The 27,804-nt window shown below is 45.4% G+C and overlaps 1 protein-coding gene across 7 annotated transcripts in view; it reads right to left on the reverse strand.

Annotated features, from left to right (window-relative positions):
• The window catches only part of dennd1a (DENN/MADD domain containing 1A), a 93,164-nt gene that overhangs the window by 32,306 nt on the left and 33,054 nt on the right, over positions 1-27,804 (reverse strand). For all 7 annotated transcript variants that reach the window (XR_002197809.2, XM_010889677.3, XM_020053328.2 and 4 more), the window contains exons 4-8: positions 19,624-19,673; positions 17,156-17,275; positions 7,208-7,277; positions 2,455-2,535; positions 1,345-1,398 (exon numbers count right to left, since the gene is read on the reverse strand). Coding sequence is in view for 6 of the 7 variants with exons in the window: in XM_010889677.3 (XP_010887979.2) it covers positions 1,345-1,398; positions 2,455-2,535; positions 7,208-7,277; positions 17,156-17,275; positions 19,624-19,673 (375 nt within the window). In the remaining variant the exon portion in view is untranslated. The remainder of the gene's footprint in view (positions 1-1,344; positions 1,399-2,454; positions 2,536-7,207; positions 7,278-17,155; positions 17,276-19,623; positions 19,674-27,804) is intronic.

Below are 27,804 nucleotides of genomic sequence, written 5' to 3' on the forward strand. Positions count from 1 at the left end.
ATGAACCTGAAGGAGACACAACCTCTATCGAGTTAATTCTAAGAATTAGCTAATGACCTCAATGTAATTACTTTGGAGGTGCCTTATGCCATTAGTTTTTTCTGCTTCAGAGACGTGGGTGAACGACACCACGCCCATTGGGTGTTGGAAAATTCTTCTGTATTTGTTTCTACAACTTGGATTTGTGATACGATTTTTGGACAAATAATGGTTAAACCCCCCCCAACCTTTCTCAGTAGCAAATGTTCAAACAACTGTTGCTGTCCAACATTTAAGGGTATAGCAATATGCAGGGCCGGTTCTAAGCATAAGTCCGCTAGGGGGCCTCCAACCACTAGGGAGCCCCTGACTGACATGGGAGAGGGGGCCCCAAATAAAATATTGCTTAGGGCCCCCAAAAAGCTAGTCGGCACCAGCAATATGGAAATAATTTATACATTAAGCATGTATTTCTTTGGTCCAATTCAATTGCAACATTCACTCTCGATATCACACAAACAATTGTTGTCCTGTGAAGTGAATGTTGGGTCGCAACTAAGAAAACCTGCTTTAATGTGGGTTTTGAGGCCAAACCAGTTTATAACCACTGCTAAAATAGACAGGTGCGTGTGAAGGTAAGAGACCGTCTCGCTGTGAGCCTCTAATCTTTTACAACCATCAGCCTCCTCTTCCAAAACCTCCTGCTGCTAACTGGGATTCAAAGGCACTGCACTGCTAGCTCCCCTCACGTCAGCCACGTCTCCATCACGCCGTGGATCAGGCAAGCTAACACGGACGCTCTCCCTTTACTGTGTTCTGCTTGTCTGTCTAAAGGCCCACCAGAAACTGAGTAGCTGGGGAGGACTCACAGCCTTAGGGGACTTGCAGGGGCTGTCTGATCTCCCCCAACGGCTAACCAACGCAAGGCTGCCAGGGGGAAATCTGGGAAATCAAACACAAATTGATTATGCTGACTACTTCGAAATATCTCCCATGAGCTGATGTGGGTGAATGAATGTTTAAGGTTTGTTGGACTAGCGGTTTATTCATGCTATCCACGGGCTTATATGGACATAGTGCTTTGGGGATGTGGGGAGAGAACTGTAACAGTGGTGTGGTTTGTTCTGGTTAGCATCTATAAAGAAAACTCCTAAGGGGGGAGGGGGGGGGGGGGTTGGTCTCAGAGATGTTTTACATCCAATGAGTTTGAGACATCTTTTGGCATATATTCAATGATCAAAAATGTATATTGTTGATGGTGTTAAGTGTGCTGTGAATGTCTTTCTAGGCAGTAATGAGGACAACATACAAAACGTCCAATAAGAACACCACACACCCCTAAGGACAAAGGTCAAAGATACTCACATTTTCAGGTATGCTGGGTAGTTCCCTTGTGTTAGGCACGGTAAAGAAGGAATGCTAAGGGGGGAAAGAAACACGGGGGGCTGAATGTCAGACTGAAGAGATTAAGACATTTTAAGCCATCACAGTTCATGAGAAAAGAGACACACTAACAGGATTAGGAGTTAACGATCAATAATGTAATGACATTCCATACACACAAAAAAAAAAAAAATCCCCAAATTCCAGTTTCTTGTTTAGTTTTGCACTAATGTGATGAACATTAACCCGTAGTCGACAATAGTGAGGAGGTACATCATCAGTGGGATGAGGTGACATATACCTCAAGAACATGATGCCTGGAGACTTAACATATGATAACAAATCCAGCTGGTGGTGGGGTAAGAGCGACGAGTAAAAGGGTGCGCTCTCTCCCTCCTTCATGTCCCCTGCGTCTGACGCCAAGCTCACTCGCAAAGAACCCCTCCCATCAGAGGGGACCTGTTTTTTTTTTATTCGCTCCATCGCCCATGAACTGCTTAGAGCAGGGGTCCTAATACGCAGCCCTGAGGAATTCCTAAAAGTCTTTCAAATGGAACAGCCCATCATGCAGCACAGCTGAGGGATAAGACTTAGAGGTTTGAGGGAGTAGAGCACTCTAAAGAGGTGGTACTAGTGCCTCCCCCCCATTAAACCCACAACTGACCCAAAACCACAAAAGCCTCCTCCACAAAGCACAAGGCTGTACCTCGCTGATCCAAGTGCTATGGCCCTTATATAAGATGCAGTGATATATATCTAGCAGCCATACTGAAGTTGGACATTCTAAATGATCAATGTGGATACCCAAAGGGGGTTTTCTCCTGTCGCGTGTCATGGCAGCATAGCATTGAGCAAGCCATTGTTTTTCAAAGTAGATTGTGTTATGCTTCCCTTTAAACTTTGACCCATGTTTGCACCTGATCCCATGGCTCTTACTGCCTTGTTCGTATCAAGCGAAGGGCCCAGAAGTGCGATGACAACTGCCAGTTCTCATCTGCAACATTGCTAATGGAGACATCAATATCAAGCATAAAGGGCAATTAATTAGGATTTTAGTATGTTGCTCCTCTGATAAATTGGGAAAAGACATACCACGCTAAGATGGACAGGCACTCCAGGATCAGGAATGGGGAGTGTGTGGAGTGACTCCAGGAGTTCTCTCCAAAGACTCTCCTGAAAAACACAATGACATTGTTGTAAATGGTTCCTCTGAGATAAAGTACAAGCATCTTTTACAACATAAAGCGGTCCCAGTACAATGTACCGTGACAACAAAACATCTCTTTATCTTGTTAATGGCTGCTGAACACCTAAATGAAAACCAAATGCTCTTTGAAGTGGATTCCTTAGACAAAATGTGTGATGTCTGGAATGATTATGATGCTACAGCATTCTCTGTGGTCGCCATCTCACAGGTATTGGACTTTGTCTGAGCGCTGAGAACACAGCGAATTAGAAACATAAACAATACACTTGAAGTGCTGAGGTTAAAACATCTGTTTGCCAAAGTGCACTGAATACATTATCAAAAAGCGTACTCCAGGTGCCTGGTGATTAAGCTAGTCTTGATTGTTATTTTATATGGCAGAATTATGTTTTTAAATATTGAACAACACAACATGATTTTTTTTTAAGTCAGTATTACCATGTGTGAAAAGAGACTGATATATCTGTTACATTTTCAGAATTAAAGGGTAGGCGGAAAGAGTTGCAGGGAAAACCCATTGAATGTCACTCATGTCACAGCTATCGCTTTAATCTAGATCGGCAAAATGACAACTCTTACAGAGTCTGATAGAGGGAACGCCACTCTAATATCACATGGGTGACAGTAAAACAAGGCACAATAAAAAGCGACAAAATCTGCCCCCATTCAGTGGAAATCTTTCTCAATCTACCCAACTTTGTCAAATCACATTTTGTTAATACTTTGACACCATTTCTGTAATTAAAATAAACAGAAATGCAACAGTGAAAAAGTTAGAACACCCCTGCCTTAAACATCAAATAAAATGTCTACAATAAGGATCAAATTAACCAAAACAGGTGAAAATTATTTTTATATCCTTAGGGAGTAACCCGGGAGGTGACTAAAGATTAGGCACTCCCTTTGAACAGAAGGCCCTTATACCAATAGTAAAACATGGAGGCATAGGCATTATGGTTTGGGGATGCTTTGCAGCCTCAGGTCCTGGACAACTTGCCATCAGAGTAAACCATGAACTCCAAATACTTGATAATGTGAGGCCATCTGTAAAAAGGCTGAACCTAAACTGAATATGAACCTGGCAACAGGACAATAATCCAAAACACACAAGCAAAGCTGAAATAGATTGGCTCAAAAAAAAGGATTGAAGTGTTATGGAATGGCCAAGTTAAAGTCCAGACCTCAGTCCTATGAAAACACTAAGGTGAACCATTCAAAATAGAGACCAAACCAAATTTGTTTCAGATGTTTAGGTTATCAGAACTTAGTAAACATTTAAATAAACCTAAAACGTTTTTTTTATTGAACCTTTTCAGCTAGAGACCAAACCAACTTGTTTCAAATGTTTTAGCTACCCTATCTTAAATTAGGGCTGCACGATATATCGTTTCAGCATCGACATTGCGATTATTTTAAACACGGAGTTCATTGCTGAACGTGGTTGACATGCAGGCTCTGCCCGCACGTGATGAAATGATGAGCGAGGAACAGGCAAAAAAGACCGAAATGGAGAATTTGGTTGCAAAAAGAAATGCATCGTCAATTATATGGAAAAAGACGAGAGTGCCTTGCAATTGTTGCCACAACACAACCAATTTGTTTGATCATTTAAGACAGCACCACAAATCTTCATATGACGAGTGCAAAGCATCTCACAATGCTGTCCAAAGCAAAAATCAATTTCGGATGCCTTTGCCAGTATTACACCATACGAGAAAGGTTCCAAACGGCAGAGAGAAATCACAGATTCAATAAACACAGTTACCATTGAGGGTTTTAAAAACATTATCTGGTCGCCTGACAAGCAGTATGTAATGCCATCACGCAACCATTTTACTCAAGTTGCCATCCCAGAGCTGTACGAGAAACACAAGGCATAAGTTTAAACAGAGCTATCACAAGTGGAATATTATACAGCAACAACGGAATATTATACCGGACAACGGAGTCCTACATAAGTCTGACCGTACATTTTATTAATGAGAACTTCCACCTGAATTTGAAAACTGCATTTTTCCCAGAGGATCATACAAGTGAGAACATTGCAACAGGGATGAGAGAAGCTTTAGCTGATTGGAGACTAGATGAGAGTCATCTAGTCTGTATTACAACAGACAATGCCATGAACATGGTGAAGGCTGCCGCCCTGAACAAGTGGACCAGATTGCAGTGCTTTGGCCACAGACTGCATCTTGCAGTTAGTAAGTTATGCCCAATTGCGCATTCTATTTTACTACTGTTGCTATACTATTACTGTTACATATTATTACCTAGCAACCTGTTCTGAAATGGGGCTGGGGAAGAATGAAGGATACACACTGCCAGGTTGATAGCCAAAGCTCTGAATGCCAGGGCTGATATCCTATGGCATTAATGTTTCTTATCTATATATCTCTGCTATCTTTTTTATGTTTAAATGTTGCATTTGTCTACAATAACAATTGAATTAAATGCCCCTACATTTTGGGTTATCATTAAGTAAAATAGTGCTAAACTCATGAGATATAAGTAATATGAGAATGAATTTGTTTTATTAAAGGTCTTTAAAACAGATAATCTTTAAAACAGATAAATTGTATCTATAAATAACTAATTGTGTAATCATTCGCAAAACAGTTTTATGAGCAATTTATTTTAAGTAAAGTATTAAATGTGTTATATAATGTGTTATATATATACTTTATTTGGTCTTAGAAAATGCAGTGAAAAAGGATGGACACATTAACCATGCTGCAGGTGTTTGCAAGAAGCTGGTGGGTCACTTCTCTCACAGCTGGAAGGCCAGAAGTGCTCTTGAAAGAGCCCAGAAGAAACTCAATCCACCTCCACATTCCCTCATATCAGAATGCCAAAGACGATGGGGTTCGAGACAGAAGATGATCAGCAGGATACTAGAGCAGCAGAAGGCTTTAACTCAGGTCCTGTCTAAGGACAGGAAGACACAGCATCTAATTCCAACCTGGCAAGATATAGAGGTCCTGGAATCTGTCAGTAAGTCACTGGGCCCACTGCTGGACTTCACAGATGCACTCTCAGGAGAAGACTATAGTGTATCATATGTAAAGCCAGTTCTACACCTCTTAAACACTTCAATGCTGCTAATACAAGAGGGAGACACAGACTTGACCAAGACCTTGAAAACCTGAGATGTTGCACTACATCAACGAGAAATATAGAGATGAAGCTACTCAGGAGCTGCTAGATGCGGCTTCTTGTTTGGGCCCCCGGTTCAAGGTGGACTTCATCCATGAAGACAACAAGCCCCAAGTCAAGGCCAGAGTGGCACCAGAAATGATGGAACGCCAGGAGGAGACGTCAAGCAGTAGCACTGAAGTGGAGCCTGAAGTTGCTGATACGTCCCAGGCAAAGAAAGAAGACCTTGGGAAGTTTCTTTTAACAGAGCGGAGCTGCAGCAAAGGGTGATTCCTCTCTGACCCACAAGGATGCTGTGGAAGCAGAATTAAACAACTACCTGCTAACACCTTCCATAGACAAAGAGGAAGATCCACTTACATGGTGGAAAACACAGAGTAAGCTTCCCACATCTCGCCAAGCTTGCCTGCAAGTATCCATCCACTCACGCTACAAGTTCCCCCTCAGAGAAGCTTTTCAGTACAAGTGGCAACATTGTCACTTGCCAACGGTCATGTCTCAAGCGTGTAATGGTGAATAGCCTGGTATTCTTGGCCAAAAACCTTCAAGTCTGAGTGAGCAATGTATACATGCTTAAGGTCAAGTTACTATATTAGAATATTTAGATTTACTATATTATTCTACAGTTGTGAGAAAGAAATATTTATTTTACTAGGTACAGATTTTATACAGCTGAAAAGTTGAATTTAAATGATGATCAACTCTGTTTTCTTTTGGCACTCTTGCTAAGAAAAGTTTATTTTAAAAACAAATTATTTTAGGGAAAGCAACATGCATTATTAATATCATAACATGTAAGATCATTGATTTAGCCAGAATTGATAGAAGAGTATTACATGAATACAACATGGAACCATGGTGAATTAAACAGTGTATTAATAAATATAATGAATTAAACTACCCAAAATAAGTCAAAAGGTAAAAAGTCATTTTCGTTTGTTTCTTTGTTGTTTTTTTTTCCCATGAAGATGCATTTCCCAACAAAATCACCCCAATCATTCTAGAATAATTAATTATTCTCAAATAGAGCTTTTCAAGTCATCTGGTAAAGACATTCAGTATTTTATCATATTGCAATATATATCGCAGAAAAACAATATCGCAATGTCAGTTATTTCCATTATCGTGCAACCCTACTTAACATTCATGCATAATTAGCGTTAATTAACTCTAAAACAGTATCTCTTGAAATGTTTAAGCAAGAGCAAACAAACCAACTTTTTAAAAATGTTTTTAGGCTATTATAAGTTAAAATGCTTAAAGGTTTATTAAATTTGACTATATTACTTAATTTGTTTAATTACAATTAAATAACACTAAGTATATCTCTGGAACTGTTCGGGCAATAGACATAAAATGTGACAAAAACATTTTCAGCTATTTCAACAGCAAAATCTTTTAGAAAATTTACTATTTTCAAAGAGTTAAAGCAAGCCCCAGCAGGAGCATTTGTGAAATTGTTTTGACTTAATTTAAGACACTCACCTGGCCTTTGATTGTGTAGTCAGCAAGGATATTGAGCAGCTTGTAGAACACTTCAAACCAAGGCAGGTAGCTGAAAGAAAAGGAGCACATAGATGAACACATTTGGGGTTACATTATGTACTGGACATCCCCATTCCATCTTAACACAATTCTTACAGTATATATATTGTATCTTCAGTCATAAATAAACAATATATATATTTAAACGGTGTTTGTCATACCCGTCAGAACCTGTGGTTTCTGACAGTAAGGAAAGTGATCTCTAAGCAAGTCGCTGTCATCAGTGAGTGAGAGAGAAGGGGACTGAACAGCGAGCAGCGCTGCGTTGTCTCCGGTGATTCATCTACACGATCTCGTTCTCACTGAACGAGTCATTCATCTGACAGCAGCTGTGTGCCTGAAACCGACGGCAACAGGGCCGCTAACAGCTTGCTGAGTTCAACTGTCCCAAACCGGGCACGAACCAGTGATCTTCTGATCAAACCCATGACCGCCCCCCTCGACAACAGATCAGCCGTTTGATACACACAAGGTACCAAGAGACAGCAAGAGAGATATGGACAGATAACAGGCGTTCAGAGGCTACAGCAGGGATGGGCAACCAGTGGCCCTAATGGTCCCTCATTTGAAAATCAAACAGAATGTCTTCACTCCTCACAAGTATTATGAAGTTGTGTATCAATGTAATCAAGGTATTCAATGATCGATCTTTCAAATGCATCTTCTCAGCGCGCCGTGTATGAATTATTTCGTACGAAGACATATGAGTGCCAGGCATAAGTGGAGAAGGGGATGAAAGAAAAAGTGGGGGGAAATTCGTGGCGGGAGGTAGCCAAAGGTGATGAAGAAAGAAAATAGTTAAGGAAGGCCTAAGATGAAAGGAAAATAAAAGACAGCTGGGTGGCCACTGACAGGGAGGAGAGAGACGTCTGCTACACCCAGCAACCACAGCTCTCCCCGACAGTTCTCTCTGGTTTTCCCCCTGCCACGCTCCTCAGCCCTGTGAGGCGACGTCGTTGGAAAGTCCTCAGCCCTAATTGGAATTTCCGCAGATCCACCGGCGTCCGACGCTTGTTGCTTCACCGAGTGAGTCCGGGACGGGCTTGGAGGCACAGCGAAATGCCACAGTTCCCTCATTAACGGAGATGGGTTTAGCAGGCCAGCTGCCAGCGAGGACCATTCTTATTTACATTCGGAGCGACTGGCGAGGTGGCTGATTGCAGCGCTGCACCTCCTCCTTGCCTTTAATTGTGACCGCCAGTCGGCCGTGAATGTGCCCGCCAAGAGGGGTTCTCTCCAGCGGCTGGCTCGCTCATTACCGTGGCGGACACTGCCACAAGCTTCACCAACCCTTCCCTCAACCGTCGCCCTTCCCCACGCTCAAGATCCTACGGCTAACACCGACCGTCTCGCTGACGAGCCTTCGCCACCACCGTTTCGTGCTTAATGACGTTGGGCTTAATCCCGTCCTCAGCCGTCTTCCGGGTCGTATTCGAAGATCATACGACTTTATTCAAATTCCAGGCAAAGGCATGCGCCTTCAGTTTCCATTGAAAACAAAAACGGCAGCGGACAAATTAGTTTTGCCCATCTATTTATGCTGATGCCAGCATCTTAAGTTTGGCTTTAAGACAAAAAAAAAAAAAAGTCTGTTGGTCTTTCCATGCTCTGCCAGTATGGATATATTGTGCTACCTCTCTTGGCACGGATTACCAGAAATGTGTTGACATGACCGCTAAACGCTGGATAATCCCTGGGCAACATTAAGACCATCCCTGGTATCAGGGCTTAATGACATAAAAACAACCAAGCAGAAAAGCCTCTAAACTAATTAGACAAACCAAGTTGTCGGTTCGCTCACAATTGAGAAACAAATACCAAATCTGAGAGAGCATCTAGGCCATATCCAATCAAAACATTACCATAAACCAGAACAGGCCAGCTTTACATGAAAACTTCTTGGAACTGAACCTGATACATTTCCTAAATGAACCTGCAAATGTCTACTGCATTCATACATAGGTAGAATTGGCCTGGGAGTCCCCATTCAAGTCAATGACGGCATAATATTGGCAAGCTGCCATGCCCATTCAATTTATTGTTATTTCCAATGGTACAGTAAAACCAGAGGGGCATAAACTAAACACCATCTAACCCTTCGGAAGGGCGGGGCCAGACATTAGGCAGATCTCAAGTGAGATTACTCATCACGGTGAACCACCTCAGCTCCAAAGTATTTCAACCAACTCAGAAAAGGGTGAATTCTGTTGAAGTTCCTCCCTCCCTCCCTCCCTCGGAGGGATGTGTGTAGTAGCTAGCTGGTGCAGCTGTGATGTGTAACCCAAGCCTGTGTGTTTCACTCGCCTCCCAACCCATCCACCAACCCCAAACAGCAGGGAGGCAATCCCGTCACAATCCCGTTCTCCCCCGGCGCTACTCACTCCCAGGGGGGTGGAGAGAGATGTGTGTGGGGGGGGGGGGACGGTGCAGCTGGGCGACCCCCTTCAGACTCGGCACACCTCGACTGTGTCCGTCAGCGCAGTGGGGAGGTATGGCAGGGGCATCAAGGGCTCTGTGTGTGTGTGTGTGTGTGTGTGTGTGTTTCTGTTTCTGTCCGTGTGCACGTGTCCCTGTCTGGGGGTGGGGGGGGTGGGGGGGGGGGGCTGGTAGGAACTTCTCACGGCAAGCCGAAGCCGTACGTGTCCTCGGTGACTTTAACCCCGGTTCCCGAACAGCTTTTGAATGTGTTTATAGGAGCGCGGTCGACGTGTTTTCCTACAAAGCTGCGAGGTGCTCTGGTCGTTTTTCTTTTTTTATACAGACGGCCTAAAATATACCATGCATTTTTAAATGCGAAAAAGGGTAAAGATTTTGCATGGAGAGTACGAGGTTATTATGTGACCTGCATGCGCAGCCAATTCTGTTCTGGTAGCATAGTTTATGTACCGGAGGGCAGCTTGCGGGTTCTTTAGCATTCTGCATTTCATTAGCACAGATGAGCACTAAACATCCTTGACTCTGTGAGGAGGACCAGTGTTGGGAGCTAGGATTATTCCAAGCTCCGTTCCCCGCTCTCCCCTCAATCACCCCTCCCCCCTCCCCCCCGCCGCCGCCGACCTCAGCTACTGACTCTTAATGAGGCCTGGCCATGAATCCATTACTCATTAATGTGTCAGAGAGCATCAACAATGGCCCATGCTAGATATTCCGCCGTTTTGGGACAGGTATGGCCGCTGATCGCTGGGCGTCGGAGAACAGCAGTGGTGCAGTAAAAATGTGATGGGAAATTTCAAGTCCCACTATGCGGCCTGGAACCAAAAAGATACGGGTCGTACACAAGCCCAGTCAACCATGCTTCGCAGGCCGCCACCGTAACTCAGTGTGAGGTTTAAATGCAACGTCTATCTGTGTTACGGTTATATTTGTAGGCCTTTTGATGTTGTTCGCTGTCCATTTGGGAGCATTCAGTTTAACAGACTTTGACTAGCAGGAGATATTCTGCTCGTCCGCGCAGGGATGAATGGACAACATGCGCGGTTTCTCCAAGGGTGGCTAGCTAGCTACAGTAATGAGGATGAAGGTGGCTGGAGGATGCTCGTTTTGAATCCTTAAGGGGTCAAATTACTCCAGAGGATTCAACCTTCCTCTATATGAGGAAAGAGCCATGTCAGCAGGTATGTTGTCTAATTAGCATGTCAATACATGGTAAATAGATGAAAGTGATGTTTTTCTCCTCTCAACAGCCCTGAACAGGCACGGGTTTTATGCACTGTGTAAAGATTGCATTACAAGTTTCTGGAGCCACTTATATAACTGCCTTGAATATATAAATAGATCGAGTTTCACTGTAGAAACATTGTGGCTGATAGAATAACGCTCTCAATAGACTCTGTGCACCAGCGTCGTGACCAACTTCCGCTTTTGTCTAGAAGTCCAGAAGGATTGATCGATTAACAACATTGCAACTCAAATGACGGGAAAAGGGAGATAAAAAAAAATACTGCAACAAGAAAAAAAAACTATCATTTGATAAGTTGCTTTTAGCTTCCCTTTTCTCGACTGGCCCAGTTTTAATTTGCCTGACCAGATTTGGAGTAACATCTGTTTTGCTAAGCTTAATGGGCAAGGGTGTTAAAGAATAGCATGCGAGGGAACCGAAGGTAAAGTGCTATTGGAAGTTAATTGACTCATTTGAACTGGAACATCTGTTCCTCGTTTGTTAGTCGGAGATGGTTTTGTCTTCTCTGGGAATAGTGACACGTGAGCAGCAAAGAATTAAATGAAAACATTCACGCACATCCCAGGGAAGCATATACATTGGAGTACTTTGTGAGATTATTTCGCAGCAGTCTTGGGGGATCGTGGTGACTTATATTGGCAGCCAGTATTCAATGGTACGATGAATAAAGAACAAGGATGTTAACCATTAAAGTGACATTTCATGTCAGGGAATAATAAATCAAATACAATTCAACTCCAGTTTAGAGGCCAAGGAAGAGGTGGAGGAAGACATTGCGCAAGAAATGGAGAACAGTCAAGGTCCAAGAGGGAACCAGTGTGACAGCTGCTAGCCTGAATCCAGGGATCTCTCACATGCCCTTGAAGCCCTCTTCATCCACCCTCTTTACAACAACCTAACAGAATAACAACACACAGTCACACGGCCACCGACAAGGGGGAAGTAAAATAAAAACTGTAGAAACCCATCCGAACGATGTCCCTATTGTCCGTACAAAAACGCAGTACATCGTGGCTAAGCAGGACAGCGCCAGCAGGTTCCCCCGCAGCAAACCAGGCATTTAAGATGCATATTCCCTCACACGCACACCTGCGCCCTGACACAGGCTCTCTGCCATCCATACCTGCGAACCCCCCCCCACCCCCACCCCCGTAAACACACTCACACATGCAACATTACAGCCCGTGACTGCCCCCCCTTCACCCCCCAGGCCCCTTAAAAAAAAAGGAGACCTGGCCGCGTTAAACCTTTACGAGCGCGGCGGCGCCCTCGTGCCATAGGCTGGCCGCGGCGGCACTCCAGCCTCAGCCATGATTTATCACGCGTGGCCAGCGCCTGTTTGGTTTGGAAGCAAACACTTCCTCCATTTCCTCGCCGCCAGGCCCCTCAGAACTTTTGACGGAGACTTGTTCCAAGGGGTCGGAGGTTAAGCAAAGGCGGAGGAGTGACTCGATAGGCTCGCGTAAAACAGCCGGACGGAAATGTGGGCCCCCAGGGGCCGTAGCGTGGCCCTCCACCGGGGGAGCTTTTTAAAGAAGGTGTCGGGGAGCAGCGGAGACTAGAGCCCATTAGAGGGCTAGTTAAAGGACAGCAGCAGGGAGTGTGAAACATCCCACTGAATTTCATTTGGCTGTATCCAAGTGCCAGTGCAGCCGTCACCAGGGGATTCCCTTACTTAGCCACATGTGTCACATAAAAGCTGACAAGGCCGAATGCTACAGGGTTTTTATTTAGTGTCAAGCGCTTGTCTGCCTGGAACTAAACATGTTTCCGATCTGACGAGTGCTCTCATGAAACCCGGGCCTCAGAGTTCAGCAGGCCGTCAGTTGTAGTGTTTACGCCGCGACGGCACAGGACTTAATATAGTGGCCATATTCAACCGACAGGCAGGACATAAATGCGTCAACAAGCATTTTAATTGGCTGGGAGTGAATGACTCCTGTGTGCTTCCCTGGACAGCCCTTCCGCTCTGCTAGGCCTTTATTGTCCCCCCCCCAGCCTGTAAAAAAGACCAGGCAAAGGAACTGATTAAGCCAGGTCTACTGCTGCTGTCAGACACACACACACACACACACAGTTAAATGGTCTTCTATCAATACACCTATGCTACACCCAGCATTTGACAGTGTGTGCACGTGTGTGTATATAGTGTCTGAACATATCAGCTTCATTTATCATTCTTAAATGGGTGTTAGTCATCTCTGCTCGCGCTCGTGTGCGTGCGTGCGTGCGTGTACACATATCGGCATCTATGAGTGATATGCTGAGCAGCATGTAGAGCAGGCCCTGGAAGGTACAGGAAGTAGAGCAGGCCCTGGAAGGTACAGGAAGTAGAGCAGGCCCTGGAAGGTACAGGAAGTAGAGCAGGCCCTGGAAGGTACAGGAAGTAGAGCAGGCCCTGGAAGGTACAGGAAGTAGAGCAGGCCCTGGAAGGTACAGGAAGTAGAGCAGGCCCTGGAAGGTACAGGAAGTAGAGCAGGCCCTGGAAGGTACAGGAAGTAGAGCAGGCCCTGGAAGGTACAGGAAGTAGAGCAGGCCCTGGAAGGTACAGGAAGTAGAGCAGGCCCTGGAAGGTACAGGAAGTAGAGCAGGCCCTGGAAGGTACAGGAAGTAGAGCAGGCCCTGGAAGGTACAGGAAGTAGAGCAGGCCCTGGAAGGTACAGGAAGTAGAGCAGGCCCTGGAAGGTACAGGAAGTAGAGCAGGCCATGGAAGGTACAGGAAGTAGAGCAGGCCCTGGAAGATACAGGAAGTAGAGCAGGCCCTGGAAGGTACAGGAAGTAGAGCAGGCCCTGGAAGGTACAGGAAGTAGAGCAGGCCCTGGAAGGTACAGGAAGTAGAGCAGGCCCTGGAAGGTACAGGAAGTAGAGCAGGCCATGGAAGGTACAGGACATAGAGCAGGCCATGGAAGGTTCCTGCCCCAGCAAACAGTACAACAACAGCATCAATGGGAGGTTAAACTGGGGAACCATTCGAGGTAAATAGTGAAGTGAACATTTAAACACACACACACACACACAGTGTGTTCAGCCAAGTCAACCAAATCAGTCCATTACACAGTTAATCAGGCTCCATTAACACCTTAATCTCCCAACGCCATTCTCCCGATCCCCTTCAGCCTCTCCTGGCCCGCTCAACCGTGAAGCCTCCCACTTAACCGCCTGCCGGTCGGACACACTGCCACCTATTGAGAGGCAAACTAATCGAATCCCCCAATTGATTTACCCTGATGGCTAACGTGCACGGGAGCAGTGAGTGTGTGCCGCCGTGTGTGCCGGTCACGGTCCACTACCACAACAGGGAGGACACAAGGGACTGGAATGTTCCCAGTTTTGGTGTCGGAGGTGAACAATGCCATGTCAGAGGCCTAGTGTGACTTTAATCCACCCAGCTCAAGTGAAGAGGAACCCCAAAGAAAGAGCCACATGCTGGGGCACTACATAGTCCAGAGACGACCCCCCCCCCCCCCCCCCCCCCCCACTCCCTGGGCAATTGTCTTTAGTCAACAGTCTGGAGAATTGGATTGGCTTTCTCCCCTCTCTTGTGTTTTTTCTTAATTTGGATTTCATACTGGTATGACCCACTGGTGCTAGAGGTCAGAAAGAACAGAAATTAGATGAAATGTCTATAACAAAAAGCTTGGTATAAAAGAGTATTGTTTGATGGCAAATGTTTCAGAATAACTGGTTTGCAAGCTTGCTTCCATACTCATCACACATGAAACTTTCCACTCCAGTCCGGTCTGGTCTATAAACTGCAGACACTGGAATGATGGGAGCAAAGCCCCCCCCCCCCCCCCCCATTGGGGCTCAGGGTAAAGAAGCCAACCGTTTACCTCAAACCTCGGCCAGAACAGGACACTTTACAGTTGATCATCACATACTAATATAATCAATCAAATTAACAATCAAACCCAATACAACAGCCCTAAATGGGGCCCGCCCGCCTCGTGCTGACCCCCTCCGGGCTCTGCCAATTGGCAAGGCCAGGCCAGGAACCTGTCAGGGTCCATTGGGTTCAGCCCGAGCGGACCTGCCGGAGAGGCCGTGCTGCTCCAGCTCAGAGGCCCACCTCTTGTTTCCAAAGCATGGGAAAATAAAAGGGGGCTTCCCTGTTCGCATTCCTCTTATCCGAGCTGCCAACTCTCTCTCCCTCTACCCCCCCACCCCCCCCTCAAAGCAGAGTGGAAGGAGCGGAGGGAGGGGGGGTGAATGAGATGAACAAAAGGCGTTCTGTGGACGCGGCCCTGGCTGCTTTCCATGTCAACAGTTCGGCGTGTTCAGGGGTCATGCTAACTATATTCATTCCCAGCAGCCCCCTTGTTTTGCTCTGCGACGCGAACAGCAGGGGGAGGCCCCGACTTCAGAGTTTTCAGTCCTCCCTCCTTCGCTCGCTCTCCAACCTCCTTCAATCTCGCCGTCACAGCCCCTAATCCCTCGAGATATTTCTGATCCCTTCACAAGTTTCTCCTCAATTAAAGCAAAATGGCGGACCTCCTCGTCCCTCAGCCGGGTGGGACAGACGGAGAGGGAAAGAGACTAAGAAAAGCAGAAAGAGAGAAAGAGGAAAACAGTTCCCTCCGTGACATCACTCAGGCCACCTAAACAAACATGTAAATACTGTAACTACTTCACAACTTTGGATTTGAGGAGCACAGAATAAAGACAACGCCTAGCCATAGGTGAATCTATATTGGCCTAATCCTATTAGAAGCAGCTAGCAGTCCATGCGTGTGGGACAAAGATGCCTTTGCCAAGTCTCACTCCCCCATGCGTCCCTGAAACAATGCTCAGATTTAGGGTAAGGCCTGATCACAAAGCAGTACCCATGTGACTTTGCCCTCAACGCTAAAGCATTTCCACAGGCTTTGTGTTTGTTCAGCATGTCTGCATGCCTTCCATTTCTCTGTACGTACTGATAAAACCCACTGCTACAGAACCGACGGCGTTCACTGGCATTTGTTGCCGTTTCATTCACACTTCCCGCGGTATTGTGCATCGCCAGGGACAACATAAGAATCAACAGGAAGAGGATGTGACCGGATAGTCTGGCTACCGTGCATGAGTCCTGCATCTGAGTCAAGAAAGACTGGTAGACAACGAACAGCTGTGGACATCGACAGGAGGAAGAGGAAGAGAGACAGAGTGAGGGGAGGGGGGTGTTGAGAAAGGAGGAGAGTGAGAGAAGTTGGGTGGAGAGAGACGGGATGAGAGGGGAAAGATAAAGAGATAAGCAGACGAGACAACAAAAATAGGACGGCAGAAATGAAACCAGAAAGAGACTGAAAGAGAGGGACTGATTTTAAAGGGAGTGTCATTCTTCTTATCATCACTCATATTTTATATATCGTCAAAAACAGAAATAAGGCAACGTTTCGATCGACATATACCGGCCTTACCCACAAAGGTATGCCTCCCAGCTTACACGGAGACAGAAATTGGTAGAGAAGAGTTGGGGTGGGGACTGCTGGAGCACACAGGAATTTCTAGTCAGAGACAAAACACTGGAAGATGGAGTAGGATTTCAAAGCAACGGAGTGATAGGATATCCGGGAATGTTTTCCGGGCTCTGCCCAAAGCGGTGGTGGCTTCGCTGTCCACCCAATGGATGTATTACAGCTGCTGCACCAGAGAGACACACACGCACGCACATGCACACGCGCGCACACACACACACACACAAACACACGCACACACAAACACAGCCGAGCAACGTTCTCTGTTCCTGAGGTGGCCATCCGCCCCGGCACTGGAATGGCTGTCACTTCCACCCAGGATCACTACCCAACAAAGCACAGGTCAAAGGGGTGTCAGGACGGAGGGCCGCGTGGTGGCCTTGGTGGTCGGGGGAAAGGACACGGGGCGACGGGGCATTCAGCGTGAGACCGAGGAACTGCTCCACGGAGACCGAGTGAGTCCGCTTCACGTGTCTGGGTGCGTGCGGCCTGACCCATCCTGATGGACCCTGGGCAAAGACACTGACAGCGCCGTCCAAACTCCACAGAGTAATGAGGACAGAGGGCCCTCTCTGTACAGGGGTGATTGTCGGTGCTGTCATTATTATATATATATATTTTTTTTACCTAGGCCCAGATACACTGTGGTGTTGGTGTCCCCCAGACCGGGTCCGAGGGGACCTACTGTAGCTTTACTGAATCCTGTGCACCTGGACAAACCCCTCCGCACCCCTTTCCCAGACACACGGGTCTCACCTGATGATGCAGTAACAGCTGTGGGCCCCGGAGGAGAGGCGGCAGAAGCCAAAGCGCTGCTTGCTCTCGATGTCCGTCAGCACGAATGTGAAGTTCTGTCCCACCTGGCTCACCGACAGACTGCAACACAACAAATGTATCGGTCAAATCAACTGAAGTGATCCACACAACCTTTTCCATATGAGCAAGTCAGAAAGGCTGTTAAATCCTGCCTTGACCGGACAGAGAGGAGAAAGAGAGGGATAGCAGAAAGACAGACGGACAGTACACATCTTAAAACATGGCTTCTAGTTTAACTCAAAGGAACAGCTTTTCTAAATAACGGTCTCATTGTTCTTTGCTGTGTTATAGTCATTGTCAGCATGATGTCTGAGGAAAACCTAAAAACTATTTATTTTCAATATCCTCATTGTACGAGAAGAAAAAGTTGGAATTTGTTGAAGGGAATGTTTTAGAGACAAGGTTTATGAGCTGAAAACATAACTATAAATGTAAGCAGCTGTCACTTTAGAAACCTGCTAGTTTAGTGTTTCATCCAACATTAATGAATGGCTGAGTGTTTCATCCGACATTAATGAATGGCTGAGTGTTTCATCCGACATTAATGAATGGCTGAGTGTTTCATCCGACATTAATGAATGGCTGAGTGTTTCATCCGACATTAATGAAAGGCTGAGTGTTTCATCCGACATTAATGAAAGGCTGAGTGTTTCATCCGACATTAATGAATGGCTGAGTGTTTCATCCGACATTAATGAATGGCTGAGTGTTTCATCCGACATTAATGAATGGCTGAGTGTTTCATCCGACATTAAAGAATGGCTGAGTGTTTCATCCGACATTAAAGAATGGCTGAGTGTTTCATCCGACATTAATGAATGGCTGAGTGTTTCATCCGACATTAATGAAAGGCTGAGTGTTTCATCCGACATTAATGAAAGGCTGAGTGTTTCATCCTACAGTAATGAATGGCTGAGTGTTTCATCCTACAGTAATGAATGATGGAGTGTTTCGTACAACACTAATGAATGATTGAGTGTTTCATACTACAGTAATGAATGATTGAGTGTTTCGTACTACAGTAATTAATGGTTGAGTGTTTCACCTTATAGTAATGAATGGCTGTTTGGAACGTATGACCAGTGGCCGGCGCAACCAGCCTGCACCCTTAGCATGCAGGTTGGGTCACCATGGAAGCCTACAAGGGTGGGACTAATGACCAGGCTGTGTGTTTGTAGATGAAAACCACGCCCCAAGGGCACAGACAGTACAAGCAGTGTTTCTCAGCCTGAGCTGGTGTCAAGAAAGAGAGAGACGGACTAGGGTGGAAATGTCAAACAGCTTCACAAATACACGCACACGGCGTTTGGGTTTTCATCTCCTATGCTGCCTCCCCGCCTTCTCCACTGTACGTCCCATCCTCTGATCTTGACTGAGACTGAGGGTAGGGACCAGAGTAACCAAGTGCATGGTTCCTCATGTCTCCAGTAGATGGCGATGGCACTTAGGAGCCAGCCCAATAGCACATAGCAGTGTTCGCTTTGTAATTGCTGCTGGTTATAGCATAGTGTGTGTGGGATATGAGAGTGTGAAGTAGTTTTTAATACAGTTTGGCTTCAAAAGAACTGTAACCTATCTTTTTTTGATGATATAGGCCTGATAACCTTGCGCTTAAAGGCACTATAACATAACCATGAGTGATGTAATAGCCTAAAGGGGATTACATTGTGTTTAAAGGTCCTATAACATAACCATTTGTCATGTTATAGCCTAGAGGTGATAGAACTGTGTTTAAAGGTACAATAACATAACCATTTGTCATATTATATCCTAGAGGAGAGAGCACTGTGTTTAAAGGTGCTATAACATAACCATTTGTCATGTTATACCCTTGAGGTGAGAGCACTTTGTTTAAAGGTGCTATAACATGTCTACTGGAATGGGGAAAGCTATAGAGAAGATATTAAAGCGGCAAGTTGAAAATACAAATTATCTTGAAGAATGATTGTACTTTCAATTAATTGTTTGCTGAGTCAAACTTTAATGCAACAAAATGTACTTATGTCAGGCAACATCCAAAATGAGTAATTCTCAAACCCCTTTTATGTGTGTGCGCGTGCGTGCGTGCGTGCGTGACGGGGCTCTCTCTCTTAACCAAGTGAGGAGAGGACAGAAGAGAGCTCTAGCCTAGCATCCAGCTGGCTTTGGTAAATCACCCTCTAAAGAGACCTGAGACCTCCCTAGAGGTGTGTGTGTGCGTGTGTGTGTTTGTGTGTGCGTGTGTGTAAATGAGAGAATTTCCATTAAGGGGTGGGTGGTGTGTGTCTCTGTTATTAGGGTCTAGGACCTTAAACTCTCCAAAAAGCTTCCGGAAAACATGGCTGCCGGCTGTGCGGTATTACAAACGAAGAAGAGTGTGTATGTGCACTCCTGTGTGTGTGCGTGTGCGGGCATTACAACAAACTTACCTGTCCACAATGAAGGGGAAGCAGAACTTAGGGACTGTCTGAAGAGTTTCCTGTGAGCAGGGGGTGGGAGAGAGGGAGAGATCATTTATACATCTGAAGGGCCCTATAAATCTAAGTATTAACGGCAACACACCATATGACAGGGCAAAGCCCTGAGAAACCACAGACAGAGGAAGACGAGGAGAGACAGAGGGAGACGAGGAGAGACAGAGGAAGACGAGGAGAGACAGAGGAAGACGAGGAGAGACAGAGGAAGACGAGGAGAGACAGAGCAGAGACGTTGACAGGAAGAAATCAAAGACCATCGTACAGGCAATGAGAAACACTTAGAAGTAAGACAAATCAGTGTGTGTGTGTGTGTGTGTGTGTGTGTGTGTGTCTGTGGCAGTGTTAACAGGGCCCTGGGGGGGCAGCCCCAACATATGGGCAACAGTGACAGGAACGAGCGGCAGGATCCAAAGGAGCCAGCGGGGAACGGGTAGAGGGGATCAGCATGGACCAAGGGGTGAGGGGAAGGGGGGGAGGTAGAGGGCTGGCAGGCAGGGGCTTTGCCCGGACTCCCCTCTCTCTCTCAGCTGCGGCCCTCCAACACAGGGAGTCTGAGAACACTGGATTAGGGCCCTGGGACTAATAACTACTAACAATGACAGATAGAGGGATGGAGTGAGAGACAAAAAAGAAAGAAACAACAAAATAAAATAAAAATAGAATAGTAGACGAGACAAAGACAGCATGAGGAAACGGAGAGCGAGAAGAAAACGGAGGGGTACGGAAAGAGAGACCGGCCGAGAGACAGAAACCAAGGGGCCCAGGAGAGCTCAGACGAGAGTCTGACAACAACAGACTTGGCCAGTCCACTGCTAGCTGGGGATTATGTTTACGGTAGGCAGAGAAGGGCGTCCCGCCCAGCGACCGAGCTCCCCAGTGGGCAGGCACAGCCGTGTTGAGATCCTGGCGGAACCAGAGGGAGGGACAAACAACACTGCCAGGCGGCAGTCCCCCCCCAAAAGACCTCACCCTCCCCCCCAGGTGGACAGCCAAATGATTGACTCGGCCCACTGGTCACCGTGGCGACGGATAAGGCTGAGGCTGCAGTAGCTGGTGGGCGAGGCTTCGGCTCCCATGATGCTTTGAGGCCGTCGTGGGACGCAGCGCGCAGGTGGTGGTTCAGGTGCGCTTGGAAAACAGTTGACGGGGGCACCGTGTGAGACACCACGGATTCAGCTGAGAGGGAGGGAGGTGCTGATGTAAACAACCCAAAAGGAATCAAATGTCAGGTGCCACAAGCCTACAATCCTGCTGGGGTGCCGGCTGAGACGGCTGGGTGGCAGTTGGTGGTAGTTGAATCAAGGGTCACGCGTAGCCTCTCTTTTGTCTGATCTGAAAGGTCTCAGGCTAGTTTGGTGTGTCGCAACGTTTACGCCTCACTCCTATGACTAACTGGGGCTTAGTGAAGCCTGCTGGGCCCACTGGGAAACAGGCAGTTTAGGTCAAGACCTGAGTCATCCCAGATTGAGCATATACTGTAACCCTGAAGAGGTCGTTCAATCAAAATACAAATGCTGGTCATATAATTAGAATATAATTATATAATTAGAAAGTAATTCCATTCAAAAGGTGAAACTTGTATAATGTATACATTCATTCCACACAGACTGATATGTTTCAAGTGTTTATTTCTTTTAATTTTGATGATTATAACTGACAACTAATGAAAACCCCAAATTCAGTATCTCAGAAAATTTTTATATTTTGAAAAGGTTCAATATTGAAGACACCTGGTGCCACACTCTAATCAGCGAATTAACTCAAAACACCTGCAAAGGCCTTTAAATGGTCTCTCAGTCTAGTTCTGTAGGCTGCACAATCATGGGGAAGACTGCTGACTTGACAGCTGTCCAAAAGACGGCCATTGACACCTTGCACAAGGAGGGCAAGACACAAAAGGTCATTGCTAAAGAGGCTGGCTGTTCACAGAGCTGTGTGTCCAAGCACATTAATAGAGAGGCGAAGGGAAGGAAAAGATGTGGTAGAAAAAAGGTGTACAAGCAATAGGGATAACCGCACCCTGGAGAGGATTGTGAAACAAAACCCATTCAAAAATGTGGGGGAGATTCACAAAGAGTGGACTGCAGCTGGAGTCAGTGCTTCAAGAACCACCACGCACAGACATATGCAAGACATGGGTTTCAGCTGTCGCATTCCTTGTGTCAAGCCACTCTTGAACAAGACACAGCGTCAGAAGTGTCTTGCCTGAGCTAAAGACAAAGGACTGGACTGCTGCTGAGTGGTCCAAAGTTATGTTTTCTGATGAAAGTAAATTTTGCATTTCCTTTGGAAATCAAGGTCCCAGAGTCTGGAGGAAGAGAGGACAGGCACAGAATCCACGTTGCTTAAAGTCCAGTGTAAGGTTTCCACAGTCAGTGATGGTTTGGGGTGCCATGTCATCTGCTGGTGTTGGTCCACTGTGTTTTCTGAGGTCCAAGGTCAACGCAGCCGTCTACCAGGAAGCTTTAGAGCACTTCATGCTTCCTGCTGCTGACCAACTTTATGGAGATGCAGATTTCATTTTCCAACAGGACTTGGCACCTGCACACAGTGCCAAAGCTACCAGTACCTGGTTTAAGGACCATGGTATCCCTATTCTTAATTGGCCAGCCAACTTGCCTGACCTTAACCCTATAGAAATTCTATGGGGTATTGTAAAGAGGAAGATGCGATACACCAGACCCAACAATGCAGAAGAGCTGAAGGCCACTATCAGAGCAACCTGGGCTCTCATAACACCTGAGCAGTGCCACAGACTGATTGACTCCATGCCACACCACATTGCTGCAGTAATTCAGGCAAAAGGAGCCCCAACTAAATACTGAGTGCTATACATGCTCATACTTTTCATGTTCATACTTTTCAGTTGGCCAACATTTCTAAAAATATTTTTTTTGTATTAGTCTTAAGTAATATTCAAATTTTCTGAGATACTGAATTTGGGGTTTTCATTAGTTGTCAGTTATAATCATCACAATTAAAAGAAATGAACACTTGAAATATATCAGTCTGTGTGGAATGAATGTATACATTATACAAGTTTCACTTTTTGAATGGAATTACTGAAATAAATCAACTTTTTGATGATATTCTAATTATATGACCAGCACCTGTATGCCACTTTTGACCAACGGGCCCCCTACATGAAAACATAAAAATTTATCAGGAATTTAAAACATATACTCTGTGGAGTAGCATGGTGCTGATTTTTGGATAGATCGTGAAGCGCATATTTTTTTATAAGACGATCCAGCCGGCATTTTGATTATCAACGGCAATTCAGTATGACACCTATAGGCGATTAACTTGATATGCCCATGGTGTTGAAACATCATTGTCATCGTTAGAGACAGTGTCATATCAGCTAGCACAGATGACTCCGGTAAGGACAAGCTACATAGCAGAGAGGCTCAATGTCTTACTGAGCTTCTTGTCTTTCTTCTCAAATCCCCAGGACATAAAACAACATTGTGATAAGACATAGCGGTATTATATGTTATTTTTATTCCAGTTTTAGCCTAGATTCCTCCCCTCCCAATTATTGTGATGTACAATTGCCTTCATGGCCTGGACTCATTGGGACACTTTGGGATTGTCGAAGATCAAACTGTTTCCCCTAATTAACCTTCAGCAAACCATTCTGATTCTCATCATACACGCACAAACACGCTACATTTGGAACAGATTCCCCAGCCATCAACCATGGCTGAGCTCACAGGATAACATTAATAGCCAGGTGGAATAACCACATTACTGAGTAATAGTAAGTACATTTTACTCCATCAAGTTGCTATCAGAAAAGTCATTCAGTCACTCAGCGTATGCCAAGCTACTTGTTTAACAGAAACAGCTGCATTGGGTAAAGAAATCAGACATTGTGAAATATAATATATATTTTGAAGACAGAGCCCACTTCAATATCACAAAATGAATAAAAATGCTTGCCTTTTTTATTCAGGAAACTTCATCATCACCATATTTTTTGGCAGAGTGGGTGGATGCACTACACTCAGGATATTAGTCATTGGGTTGTTAGATTCTAAGAATCCTCAAAAGATTAATTATATCATGTGAAACATCTCTCCGAAAAGCCAAATTCTGAGGTCCACGCCAAACAGAGAGGACATGAATTGGCAATTTTATATAACGTAGGTTGGGCTAGATCTACGTATTCTTAACCGTTAGGCGAATAGTTGCTCATGTAGAGTTGCACAGGTGAAAGTGACAATAACATCCTACATGTAACTAAGATCCCTTGTCCCTCTATGTAACAACTAAGAGTTCCTACGCCTGTTAACAAAACCCAGCAAGAGGTGAGTGAGCAATCGGAGGTGAGACGAGTATCAAATGGTAGCATGTTCTACAATCGCCACAGTGAGCCAAGGCCTTCAGTAAGACAAGTGTTAGACTTTTTACTTTAATAATAGACTTGCAAACATTGGCCCTGTTCCTAATCGGGTTCTAATGGATAGAATTACCATCACAGCCCCTTTTAAGTTTGCTCAGTTTGTTGTGAAACTGATGAACACGGCAGGTGTTTTAGAAAGGTACAGCAGGAAGAAAAAAACAAAAACTTTGATGTGGTTCTTCATCAAGTGTATTTTTATAGAATCTAATTTCACATGAGACAAGGCTCTGGTTGAATAACCAGATGTTTAGATAAAAAGTATTGTATTGGCATCCCAGAGTTAATGCTGAATAAAAGGACAATTTCACTTTCTTTACATTTGATGTTAGATGGTTCCTTTACCCTGAAAGTAGTCAATGGGTCAAGAGAAACAGTAATCCACGGTTTAGTGTTCTTTAAATAGCCATAGAAAAACAGAAATGTAACCACTACCCGCTAAAGATCTATGGACATAATTGGGGCATATGAGCATGCTTGTTTTTTAATTGTCAAAATACCTTTAAGTAACATTAAACCAAATATATAATCGATTTCAGGAGTTGGTGTAAAACATGCTCATATGCCCCAATTACTCCCATTTATCTTCTGCCAGCGATGGCTAAAATGTGTTGATGTTTCCCATGGCTGTTTTTAAGGTCATTCCACCATAGATAACAGTTTCTGGGCCCATATAAGATTCTCACGGTAAGAAACCATCCAGCATTAATGTTAGTAATAAAAAAATAAACATAACAAAAAGTATATAAGATTGCCTGGTCCTGACAGGTCAGCACATTTGAACGGCATTTCTAGCTGGAGTAATGTGGGGGGGGGATCTAACATGCAATCCGTATTGTGTCACCGAGGGCTTTTTAAAGTAGTTTTTTTTGTCCATCACACATAGGGGCCAAAAACAACAGCGTCAAAACTTTTTAGCCTAAATGAGGACTTCATTGTGTGTTCCATTCTCATCTCTATATCAATTGATTTAAGCTCTTCTGACCCCTGGAGCCATCCTATCCATTCCCTTCAGACCCCCACAGAAACACAATACAGAGAACTCAGCACTCCCAGGGCTTTTACCTTGTCAATACCATTTCCAACTAATAATTCTCCAACAGCTGAGAGCTACAGGAGGAGGGGGGGGGGGGCACCTGCACTGTCTCCACCCCTCTACTTTAGATCTGTCAATCATCCCACTTCTCCTGTCTATTGTGATGGGGAAGCTCAAATCACTCGTTCTCAACAGAGAACGGGGCTGGGATGACAAACAGATAATTAATTTCCCACAAAGCCCCAGGAGCATAGGGAGGGATTTTCTATGGCAGGAAATGTGGTTGTTGTTGCTGTTGTTGTTGTTGACGTCATTTGAAAGTGATAAATGATGCGTTTATTTGTGATGGGGCTGGGAGGAGAGTCAGCATGGGTAGGGGGAGTGATGAGTAGGCACCATGAGGTTGTGCATTTCACCAGCACACACACTAGCTCAAAAAGAAATAGAACCACATGCAAATCCACAATCCATAAACTGTATTAAACAGAATTGCAATGAAACTAAAATAAAATGCACAGCACAAAAATTTAAAAGATTGATACGTTTCTCACAAAAAAGGTTGACAAGTTTCTCACAAAGAAACAGCAGAACATAAAATAAACACGATTTGACACAAGCACCAAGACAAACATGATAAAACATGGTCCTATTGCAAGTGGTGCCATAGAATAATGAGTGATTTCAGTTTAATTAAACAGCAGACATACATACAGCGGTATTAAAGCAATCAATAGCCAGGGCACTTGCATAGGAGAGCACCCATAAGAATGTGCCACTCAGAATGATGCAGAGGGAGGCTACTTCACAAAGATGATGGGGTCGTTAGTTTTAACGAGTGCACACATTGTAGCCAGAGAGCAATAATCGTCTATCATTATTTAGGCGCAGGGACAGCTCAGCCATTCAGCCCTAGGAATAGGAAACAGATTTTAAAATGGGCCTCTCTGTGTGCGCGCCTCCGGTCCCTGAGTGGAACGTGTTGTGCGATTTGCGTTATTGCGTGGACATCCTCTGCCCCCATCCAAATCCTGTGGAGCACACCTTAGATTTAATCTCTGGAACTTCTTCCACCCCTCACACATTTGATCTTGCCCAAATTGATCGTAGCTATACTGGAGGACCAGTGGTGTGTAGCTAAGCACTGTGCAACTTTCCTGGTTTTCCTGGTTTGCTGGCTGCTTGTGGCTCACCAGACTCCAACCTGGCAACCCAACCCCCTCTATATTTGAGCTCCAACCTGGCAAACAAATACTCTACCATGTCAGAGCTCCACCCTGGAAACCTAACCCTCTTCCATGTCTGGGCTCCAATCTGGCAAGCCAACCCCCTCCATGTCAGAGCTCCAACATGGCAGCCCAACCATCTCCATGTCAGTGCTAGCAACCCAACCCCCACATGTCTGAGCTCCAGCATTGCAAACCAACCTTCCTCCATGTCAGTAATCCAACCTGGCAACTCAATCCCCTACATCTCTGAGCTCCAACCTGGCAACCCAACCCCCCTCCAACCTTTTTCTCTCAGTACACCCAGCCCATCTGACACCATACTAAAGCCCAAATTCACTCCTCCCAGCGCTTACTTTCCAGACCCTGCCTGCCAACATCAATGGGGCCAGGGCTGTTGGGGGTAGGAGGTTAGGCGATGGTAGCTCACAGGGGTTTGGTGGACTAACTTCCAGCCGCTATGGGCCCAGTTTGGCCACAGATAATTGGGCCCAGGAACTATTCCCTGACAAGCCGGGTACATTCTCACACACAGGTGCATGCGCGCACACGCGCACAGCCACAGTATTCAAACACGTAAACGCGCACACACACACACACACATACACACACACACACACACACACAAGCACACACTCCAAAATAAATGGATGGCCGGAGGTATAGTGAGGACAGGATCTGTGTGTGTAGTTTGCCAATCAACAGCACAAGTGTTTCATCTCCCATCTCTCTGTCTTCATTCCCTCCAGCACTCTCCGGGTCTCCTTACACGGCACAACAACTCTATCACTCACTCTTCCACAGTCTAAACATTCCTACGCTGGTTCCGGCAAAAAGTAAAATGCTGAAACAGTCCGAGGAATGGTGACTGGCCGTACATTGATCGTGCTGTTGGACCAACGGATGATTTCCTACTCACTTGTCTGGTAGAGGCGGCACACTGAATCGACGACCTGTTTCTAAAGCTAATAAGGAATTCAACGCAGTTGCAGTCTGCTGAAAAAACCCAGGGCCAACAAATTGGGCATTCCAAGATGTCGCTCGGCACGGCTTTGTTGTACTTCTGTTTGGTGGCCCGTCTGTTAGTTTGCACAACTCTTGCCAGTCTCCTTTGAGCTCTCTCGTCAGCAAGCTCACAGTACTGCCGCTGGCTGGATGTTTTGTGTTTGTCGCACCATTCTGGGTAAACCCTAGACACAGTCTTGCGTGAGAAACCCAAGAGGGCGTCTATTCCTGAGATAGTGCAACCGGGATGCCTTGGCATTGAAGGATCGTACTTTGCTGAAGTCGCTAAGGTCACATTTTTGCACATTCTGACATTAAATCAAACAGTAACTAATGACTCCATGACAGCTTTATATAGCAAGCCACAACCAAGTATTTTCACGAACCACAACTGGCCACTGAGTGTATATAAAAGCAAATCCCAAACAAATATGCTACAGTAATAAAAGTAAGAAGTAAATTAA

Source organism: Esox lucius, chromosome 14 (assembly GCF_011004845.1).
Source record: "Esox lucius isolate fEsoLuc1 chromosome 14, fEsoLuc1.pri, whole genome shotgun sequence".
NCBI lineage: Eukaryota > Metazoa > Chordata > Actinopteri > Esociformes > Esocidae > Esox > Esox lucius.